Source organism: Cyanistes caeruleus, chromosome 1, assembly GCF_971803275.1.
Source record: "Cyanistes caeruleus chromosome 1, bCyaCae1.hap1.1, whole genome shotgun sequence".
NCBI classification, from domain to species: domain Eukaryota; kingdom Metazoa; phylum Chordata; class Aves; order Passeriformes; family Paridae; genus Cyanistes; species Cyanistes caeruleus.
This window is the reverse complement of record NC_141701.1, coordinates 125238158-125253705: the sequence shown is the minus strand read 5'-3', so window position 1 is coordinate 125253705 and position 15548 is coordinate 125238158. Positions and strand designations below refer to the sequence as shown.

The window sequence follows — 15548 nt, the reverse complement described above, 5'->3', positions numbered from 1 at the left end:
AAAACTTGTTCTCTTTCCATTATGGTCTGGCTTATTTATAGCTGTTTGTGCCACAGACTGCAAGGTATATCTGGTTTTCATGCAAGCTTGAGTAACTTGCGCTTAGACTGATGCTAACCCGATTTTTTTTTTTTTGAGTTTCACTGAATATTTTTTGCATAACAGCTATGAGACCAAGTCTGATAGTAGTTCTTATCTCTGACTCAGTTCAAAAACCATTTTGCTTTAACCCTGAATCCTATTATGTAATTTTAAGTAACAATTTAGAAAGATCTAGTCTTAATTGATATGATTACCCCATTTAGGAAAAAAAACAAAACAGCCCTAAAACCTCCAAAACTTTACCACCAACTCTAAGGTGGTACCTTAGGTCTGAGAAAGCATATTGAACATAGCATGGAGTAATTTGGAACCAGATGGAAGATTTCACCTCTCCTTTTTCTTCTATAGTTACTGAGAAGCCTGTTTTTTTAAACTTGATTCTATTTGTGCTTTTCTTAAAACAGTTAAAACTGCTGAAATATATGGACACAGATTAAAATCTTTGGTTTAATATACCTGTTTGTAGCCTGTTTTCAGCTTGTACAGGCATCAGCACACTGGGTCAAGAGGCTATCTTGCCACAGTCTTGGGAATAGGTCAATCCTTGAGGTACAAAACAAAGTGTGACCTCATGAAACAAATATCTGAGCCCCAAAGCTGCCTTTCTTTCTCCCAGCTGTACCAGGCAAAATATCTTTCTTGCATTATAGTGTCAAAAGGACTGCTTTTGAATTATTTTAGTTTTATGGCTTGGTGAGTTGTTCTTAGAATAAATATGTTTTACCATCCAGACAGTCCTTTAACATGACCTTTCTTTCTTTGAACTTCATCTAAAAGTCCAAAAATTATGGCTGACACTTGCCATGCTAAACCAAATTAAATTATTCTTTTGTTCGAAGATTCTGAGAGAAGATGAACTTCAGTATTTTTTACTGTTTTTTCCTTATGAATGCAGTTCTACAAGTAGTCAAGAAATGGTCTGGAAGATCATGTTATTTGGTGGTGATCAAGGTTATGATTCAGTGCTTTGTTGCCACATAAACATGGGTTATACAACTTGTTGAAGGCAGTGCCCAATTGTTGCAGAAATAATTTCTCCAACAGAATTCAAAACTACAATAATACTTTATTGACATATTTCCTCTTATTTCAGGGAAAGAATGCACCCAGGATGAAAGCACAGCTGCAGCTATCTTTGCTGTTCAAATGGATGACTATTTAGGAGGAAAGCCTGTGCAGAGTAGAGAAATTCAAGGATATGAATCTACTGAGTTTGTGGGTTACTTCAAAGGAGGAATTAAATACAAGGTAAAGAGTCTGTCAAAATACATTCTGAATTTGTATGTAACATTTCTCCCTACATAAAAATCAGATGTTTTTCTTTGTAAATGGAGATTTAAAAAATATTTTAATAATGTTTTGTGAGTTTAGATCTGAACTATTCATCTTAAAGTGTAAGAGTCCCAGTGTTTGTACAGAAAGCAGCAGCTTGTTTGTCAGTGCCACTTCTGATACGTGAAAACCTTTTCCAATTTTTTTTCGCCAAAATAAAGCTGTCCTGAAATTTCATAGTTGTGTGTCTGAGAGAGCTCACAGTAGGGACTCTCCGTGTCTGGGAGGTGTTAAATCTCACAGAGATAATTTCTGTCTTGCAGATCAAATATTTTTGTTCAAATGCAGAACCTAAGTGGTTAGAAACACAAATAAATTAGGAAAGACTAGAACTTCACTTGAATCTAAAAATGATGCTTTTGCAGTCCTACTGCAGTTTTTTTCTGAAGTAGATAAAACAATCTCCCAAATTTTTTTGAAAAATTTCAGCTTTTGGAAAGGTGTGTCAGTGTCTTTGTGTCACTTCTAGAAGCTGAACAGCTGAAAAGTAACTTTTTTTTTTTTTTGGCGACAACTGTAGGTTCTTTTTAAGAATAAAGTAATGTATTTCCTGAAAATATCTCCATGGTAGAAACTCTGGGATCCAAGGCTCATTCAGCCTTTTTCTCCCCATTATCAATGTTTGTAACTTCTGTCTATGCAACCAAGCTTTTAACTCTTCATGAGCGAGGTTGGCAGTGACACACACAAACCTTTACATTTTAATATTTTTTTGTAATTTTAAGAGCCAGTTTCAAGGTCTGGGTCTCCCAGAGAAGTGGAGATGCAGACATCCAAGCCAGTTCACATGATTATGTTTATATTTACACTCAGATTGTAAATCAGCAGTTTGCTCTCACTTCCCCTGGTTTGGTACTCCTCATCAGGTTGACTCTTAAGTTGCAACTATATCTTCCATAAAATTATGGAGCTGCTGTGGAATTATCCATCCATCTACATGTATCCAGGGATTAAAAACACCTGAACCTCTGAAATTCAAGTTTGGAAAACTGCAAAAGGAGCTGCATATTTCTGTGCTTTTCCATAGTCCTTGACTTTTGTCCTAACAATGGGGTTCAGTATTGCCTCATCCTCTTAAAGAGGCTGGAGAGTGCTGTGAATACTGTGCTTTCACTTTCTCTGTTTATCTGAAAAGGTAAAGAAGGAGGGTGACATCGGCTCCCTTGGCTAAAGGTTCGTGCCTGAGTGTTCAGCAGCAGTGGTGTCTGTCTGGTCTGTGGTCAGCACCCTTAAACAGCACATTACTTTGGCTTGCACCTCACTACATAAACCATTTTTTCCACTGCTAGCTCCTCATATGTAGCAAAAAAAAAGTAACTGCAGAAATCAAGCTGAAATAAAGCTGGCTGCTTTGTTTTGTTTTATTCAGGCAGGTGGTGTTGCCTCTGGATTTAATCATGTTGTTACTAATGATCTGAGTGCTCAGAGGCTGCTGCATATCAAGGGCAGAAGAGTTGTAAGAGCCACAGAAGTCCCTCTGGCTTGGACCAGCTTCAACAAAGGAGATTGTTTCATTATTGACCTTGGAAATGTAAGTATTTTCTGGAGCAAAACACTGAAAAGTAAGAGCTGCATCTCTTACAAGGTTTGAATCACCCCCTAAAATGCAAAACTGATTTTGTCACTCATGTGAACCAGCAGAAAGAACCTGCTTTAGAAAATTAGTTTTAGTGTCACACCTCTTGAAAGGTTTCAGACTGTCCTAAATGTTTCCTGAAGTGTGCACAGATTATCCCTCAAGAAACACTTCTCTTTCCCATTCAAGGTATTGGGGTTTTTCACTACTGTTGTTTGAACAGCTTAAACAGTTCACTGTAAGTCCGGTCTGACTTTGGCACTCTCTACCAGATGAATGGGATCAGTGGTAGTGTTAGAGCAGAACACAGATTCAACCATTCTCTTAAGAGCATTTCTTCATGGTCATCAAACTTTGATAGTGACAGCTGACCCTAAAGAAATAGCTGCAAACGTGATTATAAAACTACTTGACTATTTCAAGAGATCACTTGAGAAGCAGTCCTGTGCTTCAAGGTTTTCTGCTGAAAGCAAGTAGAGACAGCACAGAAGAATATTGGCACATAAGATAGTTCTGCTTGCTTCAAATGGCTTAAAGTATAGTCCTATCACCTCAGAATACATGATAAGACTTTCTGATACTAGGAGTAGCAGCTGGTGTGTTGTCCATGCTAATTAGATGCTAGTTATCAATTTGAAATTATCCCAACCCTGATATACTTACATGTATAAAATGGAAAGCATGTGAAAGGAAATAGTTTATCTGCAGTTAATTTTAACTATAGTGTTTCTCAAGGAAGTGGTCAGCTGCTTCAGTATCTCAGAGCTCCCCTGACCTATTGAAAAATGGGCTCTTCTGAATTCATGGTGTGAATTTGGCTTTTTTCTCTGAAAGCATCCCCTTGTATGACAGTTGAAGATAGTCAATGTAGCTACTTGATACCAGTACGTCTTTGATTTGTATTATGCTTCAGAGTCTTCAGATGGAACACCAAATAGTGTTTTTGGGATATTAATCTATTCCTTTTATGTCAATGTGATTTAATCATCTGGAATAGTCTAGTGATCAGTATTGAATGTAATGTCTCTGTGTCACTTTGCATAGAAGGCCCAAATCATCTATTCTCTTTCAGAGTTAACCCATGGGGGATGGAAAGTTTGGAACTAAACATTGCCAGAAAATGCTGCTTTTGCAATAAGGCTGTAATTGGGCTTGAGTTTTCTGGAGTTAACCTCCCATGGACATGCTGTGGATCTGGGTGTACTCCATGAATTCAGCTTGTTCCGACCCTTATTGTGCTGCAGGTACCCAGATGACCTTGAGTAATCACTCAGGCCATGCTGCAGGCATGGCAGTGACACTGATGAAATGCACTGTGGGTGTATTGCAGTGTTGTGTAGAGCTTGGGTCCTATCTCTTTTGGGGAGAGTGGTGTCACTAAGCAATTTGAATGTAATATGGCTTTAGACTCTTTACCTGATACTGAATGTACATTGGGAGCCTTTTACTTTTTTTGGTGTAACGCCACTGGTTTCTGATTCACCGTTTGACAAGACAGAGGTCAAGCAGCAATGCAACACTCTGCCTTTGCAGGAAGAAAGATTAGATGTGAACAATATCTATTTTTTTTCTATGGGAAATGTCAGTCAAATCACATGACTAATACAGTTCCTGGTCTTGTCATGTCAGTTGTGTAAGAGAGATGGGTTTTTCTGGACGTACTGACAAGGAAAAAATTGTTTCAGCATCTAGATATTCATAGTCATAGGTTATTGCATGAACCAGACCATGCTTGTGGGAGATGAAAATGTATGACAGAGTTCAGGATGGAGGTACACAAGTGGAGTACCTCTTAATAAAGGGATGTGATAGAAAATAAAATGTCACAGGAGAAACTGTGCTCGAGTTTTATAAGAACTACATTTCAAGCTGAAATAACTGTACTTCAGATTGAAACTTTCCATGACTAGAGGCCCCATTGTAAATGGGCAAGGCTTTATGAGCCTTTACAGGAGCTCTTAATTGAATTTAAGTTTCCTTTGAAAAAATTGAAATATTTTGGATAAAGTAGATTCCTTTACTTAACAATTGAAATAAAATTAATCTTAAATAGGGTTGCTTTTGAGTCTTGATATTTATTGCAGACCACTGCAGACTCATTGTCTAAGAATAATGGGCAGTAATTGCATAAAATAATGAGCTTATAGTCAGTGCTTTTAATATCAGATAATTGTAGTGTGCCAAATAAGATGAATTTCCAAGATTTACTTTCCCCTTAGTCTCTAAGATAACCAGAAGGATCGTCTCTATGGCACTGAAAATTGCTTGTGCTGTCCATTTCCTGTTATATTTTATCAAACCACTTATCTAATGTAACAAAAAATCATTTCAGTTTTCCCGTTGAGCTCAATTACTGCAGTATTTTAAACTCATGGTTTGAACAGATAATGGGAAATTATGAAAGATAATAATGAATAGGAATAAAATCATTGCTTATCATTAGGATTTCCTTTACAGGGATAATGCTTGGATAATGCTTTAAGCAAAAACTGTGTGGGGGGGCCTTCAAGCTAGGTTCACATATTTACATTTCAAGTTCATATTTACAGTTCAGGTTCTAATGTTTATCTCATATCTAGATCATAGAATAGTTTTGATAGGAAGGGACCTTTAAAGGTCATCTTGATCAACTCCCCCTGCAATGAGCAGGAACATCTTCAACAAGCTGAGGTTGCTTTGAGCCCTGTTCAGCCTGACCTTGAATGAAGATTATTCTATCTTGATCCAGCCTTCTAAGTTATTGGAGTCAAACCTGGGCTGGAAATAAGATGAAAAAATAGTGTTTTAGCTGCCTGTCTCCTGATCCCTCTCTTAAAAGTGGTTGGGATCCCATGGGGCCATGTACCATGTGCACAACCCACACAGCACCTTGGCTGATTTGTTACTAAACCACATTTACAGCACTTTAAATACCCTGCACAGGTCTCATCTTGCCTCCTTTGAACTCTTTTGGCTGGAAGAGAAAATAGCTGCAGAAGGCAGAGAGAGCACTGTCTGTGCTATGAGGGGAGTCACTATCTGTGGGAAATGTGTGAAGACCTTTTAGTCAAGCAGTGTGTACTTTAGTCAAGTACTGTGACTATACTGATCTTCCAGGAGAATGCTGAGATGCCAGACTCTGATTTAGGTTGGGGTCTTTGTTCTACATGGGATTTCCATGACACCTCTGTGATGGACCTGGGAATCTCTCTGTAAGGGAGCCTTTGAGCAGGCAAGACAAGTGCAGGGCAGTTGCTGAGGAGGCCTGGAGTGGAGCGCACCTTACTTTGTCAGATGCTGCTTAGTGAATCATGTCCAGGCAAAGCTCTGCTCAAGGCTTCTCAGGAGCTGTTATTTTCTGCTGCACAATCACAGAATATGCTAGGTTGGAAGGGACCCACAAGGATCATAAAGTCAAACTCTTTGCCCCACGCAGGACAGCACCAAGAGTCACTATGTGTCTGAAAGCATTGTCAGAATTCCTCTTGAACTCTGTCAGGCTTACTGCTATGACCATGTCCCTGAAGAGCCTATTCCAGTGTCCAAGCACCCTCTGGATGAAGAACCTTTTTCTAATATCCAACTTAAACTTCTCTGGTACAACTTCAGGCCATTCCCTTGGGTCCTGTCACTGGGCACCGCACAGAAGAGATCAGTGTCTGTCCCTCCCCTGCCCCTCACAAGGAAGTTGTTACTGCAATGACGTCTCCCCTCAGTCTCCTCTCCTCCAGGCTGAACAGACCAAGTGACCTCAGCTGATCTTCACACAGCATCCCCTCAAGGCCCTTCCAAATCCTGTTCTGAGCTATTGCTTGTATCCCACCTGAGAGGCAGGATGGGTTTGATAGCTCTTTGCTCTGTTTCTCCTCCAGATGCAGCTCCCTCTGTTTCACCCCATCCTCCAGTTTCCTCCCCTTAGACACAATCCTTTTTTTTCCATCATCACCAAGACAATTTTCAAAACAGCAAGGAGCAGGACATGGAAAACGATCGCAGAAGTCAAGGGAAAAGATGAATCACTGTGTCATTTAGTGAATAACGTATATACAGTTTTGGAGGCTATTTTAGTATTTATCTAGATGCCTGTGTAAATATACTGTACATGTGTATATTTCTGATAAGATGTGCTAAAGATTTTCATATCTTTTGTCAATTTTCCTGGTTTAAAATTGGAAGGAAACTTGTCAGTATTGTGAAATTAACCCTGTGTACATTGGTGTATGCTGGTTATTTACGAAATTGGAATGTTGAGGTGTGTCAATAATTTGGGTAGTTATCAAAACATGGAGCAGAAATAATGGGAATAACAATGAAATAAAACAATACTAATCGATCGATCAGCTGATTTTATTGAATTCTCCCCAACTCAGTTTGGGAAGTCCTGCTGGATGAAAGCTGTCTGAAGTTGTATCCTTAGTGACCAGCAAAAATATTCTCTGTGTATGTGCTTGGATAGAGCTTTGTGAAATGTAAGACTTGACTCTGATTAATCTCTTGATGGGAGAAAGCAGCAGTGGCATGAGCTAGGTAGCTGCAAAGGGCAGGCAGAGAGCTGAGCACTGCTCAGCCTTCTCAAAGAAATTAAGAGTCAGTTGTTAAATAAGGGGTGAAGGGTGATGTGTGATAACAACCACTGGGGTTTGAGCTTGGGCCTGATTGCAGCTGGAAAGTTTTGTCAGTACAATAAAAGCTCTGCAGGCAGAACATCCCCCTTCTCCCAAAGGAAGAGTGCAGATGGGTGAGGTGATAACTATAGCTCAAGCTAGAGCTATCAAGCTAAATGAAGATCGAAGGTAAACTGTACTCAGTTGTCCATTCTTCCTATCCTATAGTGGTGCTTATAAACTAATCTATAAGTAGCCAAAAGGTTGCTGGTTTGAAATGTAAGAGCCTACAATACTCTTAGAAACAACTTGTGCTATCTAGCAATCAATGTATGTATTTCTCAAGGGCTTCATGAATCCAGATGAAAATTATGAAGTTAGAACTCAAAGTGTGAGACTAAACAGTTGTCATCATGTATCTGTCAGTATGTTCTTACTAGAACACCTGACGTAATAAGCATGTCAGAAGAAGAAAAATTGCTGCCTTGCAACAAAGACACTAGAAGAAATGTATCAGGCAAAGAGGCTGGCTTTTTATGACACCTGCTTTTCATAACAACTTGGTATAGATTGAAGTATGTTTACAAAAAGAAAAACAGCTTCTGCTTTTTAAAGAGCAAGAGAACAGATACTTGCCTTATGATTATGACCACGGGGTATGATTCAGCATCACATTGCAACCTTAGCACAGTTTATCTTGGTGGCTTCTTTAATTTTCTTCCCTCATTATTTCTTTTAGGTGTCTTTGCTTCTCTTCCATTGGATAAAGCAGTTATCCCAATAGGCATATTAATTGCTTTAATAAAGTCACTGTTAAGGTATAAACAGTGCTGGAAGAGCAGATTCTTGTATTTTGCAGTCCATCACCGTACATTTCTAGTTGTTTTCCCTGGCTCTAACAACTGACTCATGCCATGTTTCCATTCACATGTTTCTCCTACAACTAACCTCTTCCCCAGTTTCCCCCAGCTGAGAGTTAAACTGTTGCTCATGCTGCAGCAGGGAGCTGCCAAACAAGTAGCTGAGCTGGAAGAGCTAAAGTGCTTTGGTTCTTTATTAACTTTATAGACTTATTAACAATATTAAAATGTTTTTGTGTCTACAATGCATATCTTGGTAAGCAAGCATCTTAATTTTTCTGTAATTCTGTGAACCAGTTAATCCAGCAATGTAAATGCCAGCATTCCGGAAGTTGCTATAGTCTTAAAGTCATAAGATGGAGGAAAAAAATTAAGTCCTTTTGCTCCCCCCTTCAGTTAAAGTATTCAGAGTATGGATTTTTATTCATACTCTATGGGCTGGAAAGTTTCCCCTCTCCCCCACCTTTACACAGAAAAGTAGCTGAACCAGAGATCACTGTTTAGTCTTCAAGTGAACAGGATACACATGTATCCAGAAGGATTCAGTTAAGTTAGTTTTCTTGCTAATGTTGTAGGAATTCCAGATGTTTTGCTGCTTGAGCTGTTGTTGTTTAGAATTATACTGACCCCTTAATCCACTGTGGTATAGCAAGAGCTGTTCCTGGTGTATACTAGCAAAACAGGTGTGAGAGGAAAAATGAAAGTACTACGTGCATGACTGCTGTATCTGACTTATTTTTAGTCTGAAAATTTGTTCCATTTGAGTCAAATGGGAGATTCCAAAGACTGGTTACAAAGACACTATTCTAGTTTTACTAGGACCAGGCTCATGGTGGCCTCAGAGGTATTCTGGCTGAATGAATTTGGAGTTTGTTTTGGATTATCAAAACTCCACAACTTTCAATGGTTTACTGTGTTACAGTTCAACAAAGTTAGATTTTTATGAATATGTGAAATGAGAGAGGTTTTTTTTCCTGCCTGTATCAAGAATTCAACAGTCAAGAAAGGAGAAAAAGTGAATAATTTAAGGAGAAAAATATCTTCAGAAGTCTATATTAATCTGGTTGAATTCAAACATTCTTCTTAATACATATTGTTAGTTCCTTTAAAAGCCCTGGATGTCAATGAACTGACAAAAAGTGCTGCATTCCAGTTACTTTTGTTTGGTTGTTTTCCCCACCATGTAGACTTTCTCTTGATTTAGCACTTTTCTGTACTTAAAAAACAACCCAAAACCATAAAAACTCCATACTCGTGTTTTAGGACTCTCTATTTCCAAAAACTTGGTATTTGAAATATAAATACCAATGTGATATGCCATGTTTTACAAATACTTTGTATTAAAGGCATTAGAAGTATTTCTGTTGTTTGAAGTTCATATATAAATGTTTTCCCAAATCTATTTCTATTTTGTATTGGTATCTCTTCTTTAAACATATTAAGTTTAATTACAGGACTAGACTTTTAAGGAGCTAAAAGGAGCTTGTGCCTTATCAGAGCAGCTGTTCACTAATGACCGTGGAGCGTCTCAGCTGAGTGCCTGCCCATTATTTCGATAATAGCATGATAAGATGTGTATAAAGCTTTGCCAATATCCATATATGTTCCATCTGCCTTTAGCATTGCTGGGCTTTTTTTCCTGCTGCCTTCAGGAGGTGAGTACTAGGAGTTCTGGCTTTTTTAGGGACTCCTACATCACAGTTCTTCTCCTCCTGACCCACCTGTCCTTCCAAGCCTTTCTTCTTCCTGCTGTGAAACCACCACAGTGGCCTTCTGGGATGTGCTTATTTGCCTAGGTGCTCATCTGCTTCTGAACAGCAGCTTCTAAACCGAAGGAAAGAGGAATTAAGGCAATTATAACTTTGCAAATATTATTTTCTTGCTTTCAGCCCTTCAGTCTGAGTTGTGGGAGTAAAGAGAATGTAGTATGGTGTTTCACAGGAGTGAGCAGATATAGCTGAGAAGTTTTCTGGCGTTGAGTCCCTCTGCATTAGAGCTGTACCTCTGCTGCACCAAATGTTGTGGTTTAGAGGAATGAAAGACAGCATCCCGACTGACAGACATTGAGTTAGCATAAGCTGCATCATGGCAACATGAAAAGGTCCACAGTACAGATTTTAGCTGTCTCTCAGCTAAGAGTGGTATTTTTTTTTTTTTTTAATTGAGGTGCTATTAGATTCTGAGAGCGTGTTCTGGGGTATATGTGGACAAAGGTGGATAGGTTTAAGGTGTATCAAGGCCTCCAAACACAGAATAGAGGCATACTAGCTTGTGATGCTTGGGTTAAATTCTTTCCTTAATTAAAGTTTAAAGTTTATTTCAATATTTTAAGGTTAATGAGACTTAAATGTTTCACTGTTGTTTTCTACCTAACTGGAAGTTTCACCACAAACTTGTCAAAGTTAAGAGTTTTGAAACCTATTAATTTCTTTGGTTTTTTAATATCTCTTCATGTAAGAGAATGGAAATCAGCAATTACAGTAGAGGCCTGGAAATTAGTTGATATTTCAACAGACATATAGGTTAAAACACTTGCATATTTAGGGCATGTTTAACTAGAGAAAAACAACTTCATGGATTTAAGCTTCTTAGCTTTTCCTGTCATTGTCCTGGCTAAGATCCACAGAAATGACCACAAAAGATCCAGAAAAGAGGGTATATTTTCATTTGCCTCCAGGCTAAGGAGGCTGCCAGCTGAATACAGAGGTGGCTATGTGTTGGAAGGGAAAAAATTGTTTTTTATGTCACTTCTGAAATAAGTGAGTTTTTTGTTTGTTTTTCCTTCTCTTGCTCTGCCGGCCATTTGGGGCTGGAGCAGGAAGCAGGAGGTGTACTTTCACAGTCCCCCTCCATCCAGGGAAAAGTGCCAAGGTGCTCTTGCTCAGGGTTACACATGAGCCATGCATAATCATCCTGATGCACAGCTCCTGTACAGAAGCTAAAGGTTGGGTCATTTTTAATGTGCTGTAGAAATCTCATGTGACTTGCACGAGGTCACTCTCCAGGCCAGAAGCTGTTATTAGGAGTAAGAGAAGCGAACTCTGACACTCTGAGTGGAAGACCAAACTGTGTCCCCAAAATTTGCAGTTGAGGGGAGAGCTCCTTCTGACCACGGCGTGCATTGCAGGGACCCAGCTTGCCTTCCCAACCTCACTCAGGAGCTCTAGAGTGGTCATTGTTATTCATTATAACACATTATAATGTTATTCATGATAACGTTTTCTTCCCCCTCAGCTGTTAGTTGTCCCACTGTGATCTGATAACTATATTGACATCAACAGACATTAATATAGGGGATCTGTCTTAGAATTCTGTTTAAGAGATTTAAAAAAATAAATACTGCTGGTGTAAACTTCTGAAAATAAACTGGGCTTGGCACAGGAATTACTGATGAATGAAGCTCTTTTATTTTGAGTGGAGTGAACACTTGAAGTCTGTTTTCACTTTAATGGAAACATTTTTTTGTCAACCTGCCAATTCCAAATAAAGTTAGCAAAACAAACCTAAAAATAGTGAAGGTGTAGTACAGCTAGGAAATTGTGAAAGTAGTGAGTGAGCTAAAGCTAAATATCATATTTTGCCCATAGTCGAGAACTTGATATCTCTAAAAAAATAAATACATGAGTAATAAAATACAACCCAAAAGCTCCGTGACATTTCTGGATATGGTTAGATAAATTTATTGTATTTCAAGTAAATCCAGATCTAAATATTAGCTTTCTCAAGGAGTAGCTTTAACTTTAAAACTTTTTCTGGTTTTACTTGTTGAAAAACTGAGTCTGCCTAGAGGTTGAAATGGATAAGTTAAATCAGGAAGGCAAACTCCAGCTTCTCTACCGTGAGGCCTCACAATTAGATACATTAAAAATGATATTATTTTAGTTCAGAAGAGAAAATTAATAAAATCTAAATTCCTGGAAGCTTATAGCATTGAATGCTTAAGATATTTTAGTGATCATAGTAAATACATTACAATATTATATACTTTGGGACACTTTCATGACTTGTGGCTGCTCACATCCTTCTATTTGATTATACAGTACATGAAGTTTAACTTTCAGGCTTTTAGTAAAGAATAGTGTCTTTACTCTCTAGTGCTAAAATAAGCAGATTCTTATTTCTCTAACTTTTAAAATCAGTATTTTTCAAATAACCATTTAAGATGGAGCTTGTGAATCTCCAGATGAAGAATGTTTTCAGACACTGCTTGTTGATTCAAGTGATGGTTTATGCAGTAGAAGAAAACCTGGCACATGGACCCCATAAGGAGAATTATGAAATGTGCAAATTTAAAAATCTGAAATCCATTACTGTGGGTTTTTAGAGGTCCTTCTTCAAGCTCATTTGAAGCCTGTGGACTGTAGGAGAGCTCAGTTTAGTCACTTGCTGACTGAAGGCAGACAGGGAGAATAAAGTGTGAATGTGGAGTAATTCAGGTGCAAGGGGGCCTTTAGGAGATGCTAAGAAAACGTGAATTTATTGCCCAAGAAGGAAAGGTCTTTGTAATTTGCAGTGGCAAGTCTCACAATATCCTTTGTGGTCAGTACAGCAAAAATATTCATTTTGTAGATGCAACTACTTGTTTGAGGTTCCATTTCCAGTTACCAAAAAACCAAGAGAAGGCCAATGGGTACAACTGAAGCTGCACATCTAACCTTTCACATTAGGAATCTCCACCAACTGCCACATCAACACTATGTGTTCTATGACTTCTTCTTTATTGTTTCCACAGACTGTGGGAAATAAAGAATTCCTGTTTATTGCCATGGTATCTCTAGTGACTCCTGTTTTCTCATGTAATTGCAAATAAGCTCAATTAGCAGGATGTAGGCCAAGATGAGATTGATGCTATGAAGTCTGTATTGTGGAAAGTCTCCATGAATTTGGTAGAAAAGGGCTGAAGCAGTGCCTTGCAATAACAAATGTATTAAAACAGTCTGCTCATATTGGAACATTTTACTTTCTACTCATTCAGTTATTCTGAAAATTATTTCCCAAACTATGAACAGATATTTTGTTTTCCTGGGGAAATGTAGAAAGCTGGGTATAAGATAAGGTTCTGACCTGACACCAGCTATGTCTCCAGATGCTGGACACTTGGTAAACTGACAGTATTTAAACCAGAACTTAGAAGCAATTTTTTTATTTAAGCCTGCAGCCAACTTGTTAAAGGCAAGCTGAAAACCTCACAGCTTTTATTGCATAACATCTGCAAGTTGGAAGGGATACAGTTCTGTGAATCTGCAGTGTAATCCTGACGAAGCTTAGAACTTTGTCTTTGAAGAGATGCTTTTAAAGGGGGGAAGGGAACAGTGAGATCACTGAGATCTCACTGTGGGGGTTTTTTGTGTCCAAACTGGTGAAAAGTAACTGTTGGAAGTTACTAGTGCTGTTTGCATGCAGATGCCATCAATGTTAGCAGTCTCCTAAAAATTTGCATCTGCTAGTACTGAGAAACTGTGCTTCATCCCTCAAACCGCCCTTTCAAGTAATGTTAAAGTCATTTAACATTGTGGTTAGCAGAAATAACTTGATTTTCTTTTTTTGTGAAACAGATTTTCATCTCAAATATAAGTTTTATATAGCTGTATATACAACATAAAACTAAGCCCAAGTAATTTGTTCCGTGAGGCCTCTGATTAAAATTTGCATTGCAGATGAACACAAACCAGTTGAACCTTTTTAAAGCTGAAAATGACTGTGTACCTTTATTGCTGTACTATTTGAGCTATTTGACAGAATCATGTGAAGAATCAAATTACCTTCTTCCAGGAGAAGGTGGGGGGAGCGACCATCCAAGATGAGTAATTTTCTTGGACTGGCTCCTTCCAGCCCAGCCTCTAACATCCCTGCAGCCTTTTTTCAGTAATTTTCATCAAGACTGAAATCTAAATTCTTTATTCTGAAATGCTTCAAGTTCTGGATGAATAATGGGAGTTGCTAAAACTGGGGGTCCTTGGTCTGTGTGGCTGAATCAGGTGACCTGTCTTAGGCTGGTTCTGGTGCCTCCCTTTCCTGAGAGGTGCCCTGGGGAAGATGCTGCATTCTGCAAAAGGTTGGCAAATAAAAACTAGATTGAAAGATCTAACTGTACTTTAGTAACACATACAATCAGGATCTTCCTTGAGATTTTGAAATTAATTTGTTTCTTGACACAGGTGAGTACCAGCACAGCTGAAGTACCATAGAAGAGGAGCTGACATATATAAAATTTGCAGTAGCAAATGTAGGAGTTTCTGGTTTTTTAATTAGCTGAAGCTCTATATGTAACTGGGATAAACTCAGCCTAAAACTCTGGCTGTTCTGAGCTCAAATGATCTCCTAAGATGTGGAAGCTAAATTGTATTATGTAAATATCTTGCATATTACAGCATCACAGTATGAAATTGGTTGGAAAATACCTCTGAGATCACTGAGTCCCATCTTCTACTGAACACCACCTTGTCAACCAGACCTGAGTGCCATATCCAGTCTTTCCTTAAACATCTCCAGGGATGTGACTCCACCACCTTCCTGGGCAGTCCATTTCAATGTTTATTCACCCTTTCCATGAAGAAATATCTCCTAATATCCAACCTAAATCTCTCCTGGTGCAGTTTGAGACTATGTCATAGATACTGTAAATATCTACATGAGTGAGCAACTTTCTCTAGAAAGTACTTCTGATGTTCTGGTGGTTTAGATCCAGTAAAATAATTATTAATAAAATTAATTTCATGAATTTGCTGTGTTGAAGCCTACTGCTAATGTGTGTGCATTTTCATTATTTCAGGAAATCTATCAGTGGTGTGGCTCATCATGCAATAAATACGAGCGACTGAAGGCTACACAGGTTGCTGTTGGCATTCGGGACAATGAACGAAATGGAAGGTCTAAATTAATTGCTGTGGAAGAAGGGGGTGAGCCAGACCGGCTCATAGAGGTACTGTAATGTGCAAACTTGTTGCTGACAGCTGTGAATAAAAAGTTTTTTCACCTCAGGAACTGAATTAGAGTGGGCTGATGCTAGAAAGACAGAGAAAGAGTAGGCCAGTTTATACCTTTTCCTTCCTTATCCAAGCAGTGTTAAATTAATTGGGCATTACAGTCTAAGAT

At 38.5% G+C, this 15548-nt stretch overlaps 1 protein-coding gene across 9 annotated transcripts in view; it reads left to right on the top strand.

Annotated features, from left to right (window-relative positions):
* SCIN (scinderin) overlaps positions 1 to 15548 on the top strand; it is a 66592-nt gene that overhangs the window by 21571 nt on the left and 29473 nt on the right. For all 9 annotated transcript variants that reach the window (XM_086855751.1, XM_086855759.1, XM_023920405.2 and 6 more), the window contains 3 exons: positions 1196 to 1350; positions 2804 to 2965; positions 15226 to 15375. In XM_086855751.1, the coding sequence (XP_086711877.1) occupies positions 1249 to 1350; positions 2804 to 2965; positions 15226 to 15375 (414 nt within the window). In that variant the 5' untranslated portion in view covers positions 1196 to 1248. The remainder of the gene's footprint in view (positions 1 to 1195; positions 1351 to 2803; positions 2966 to 15225; positions 15376 to 15548) is intronic.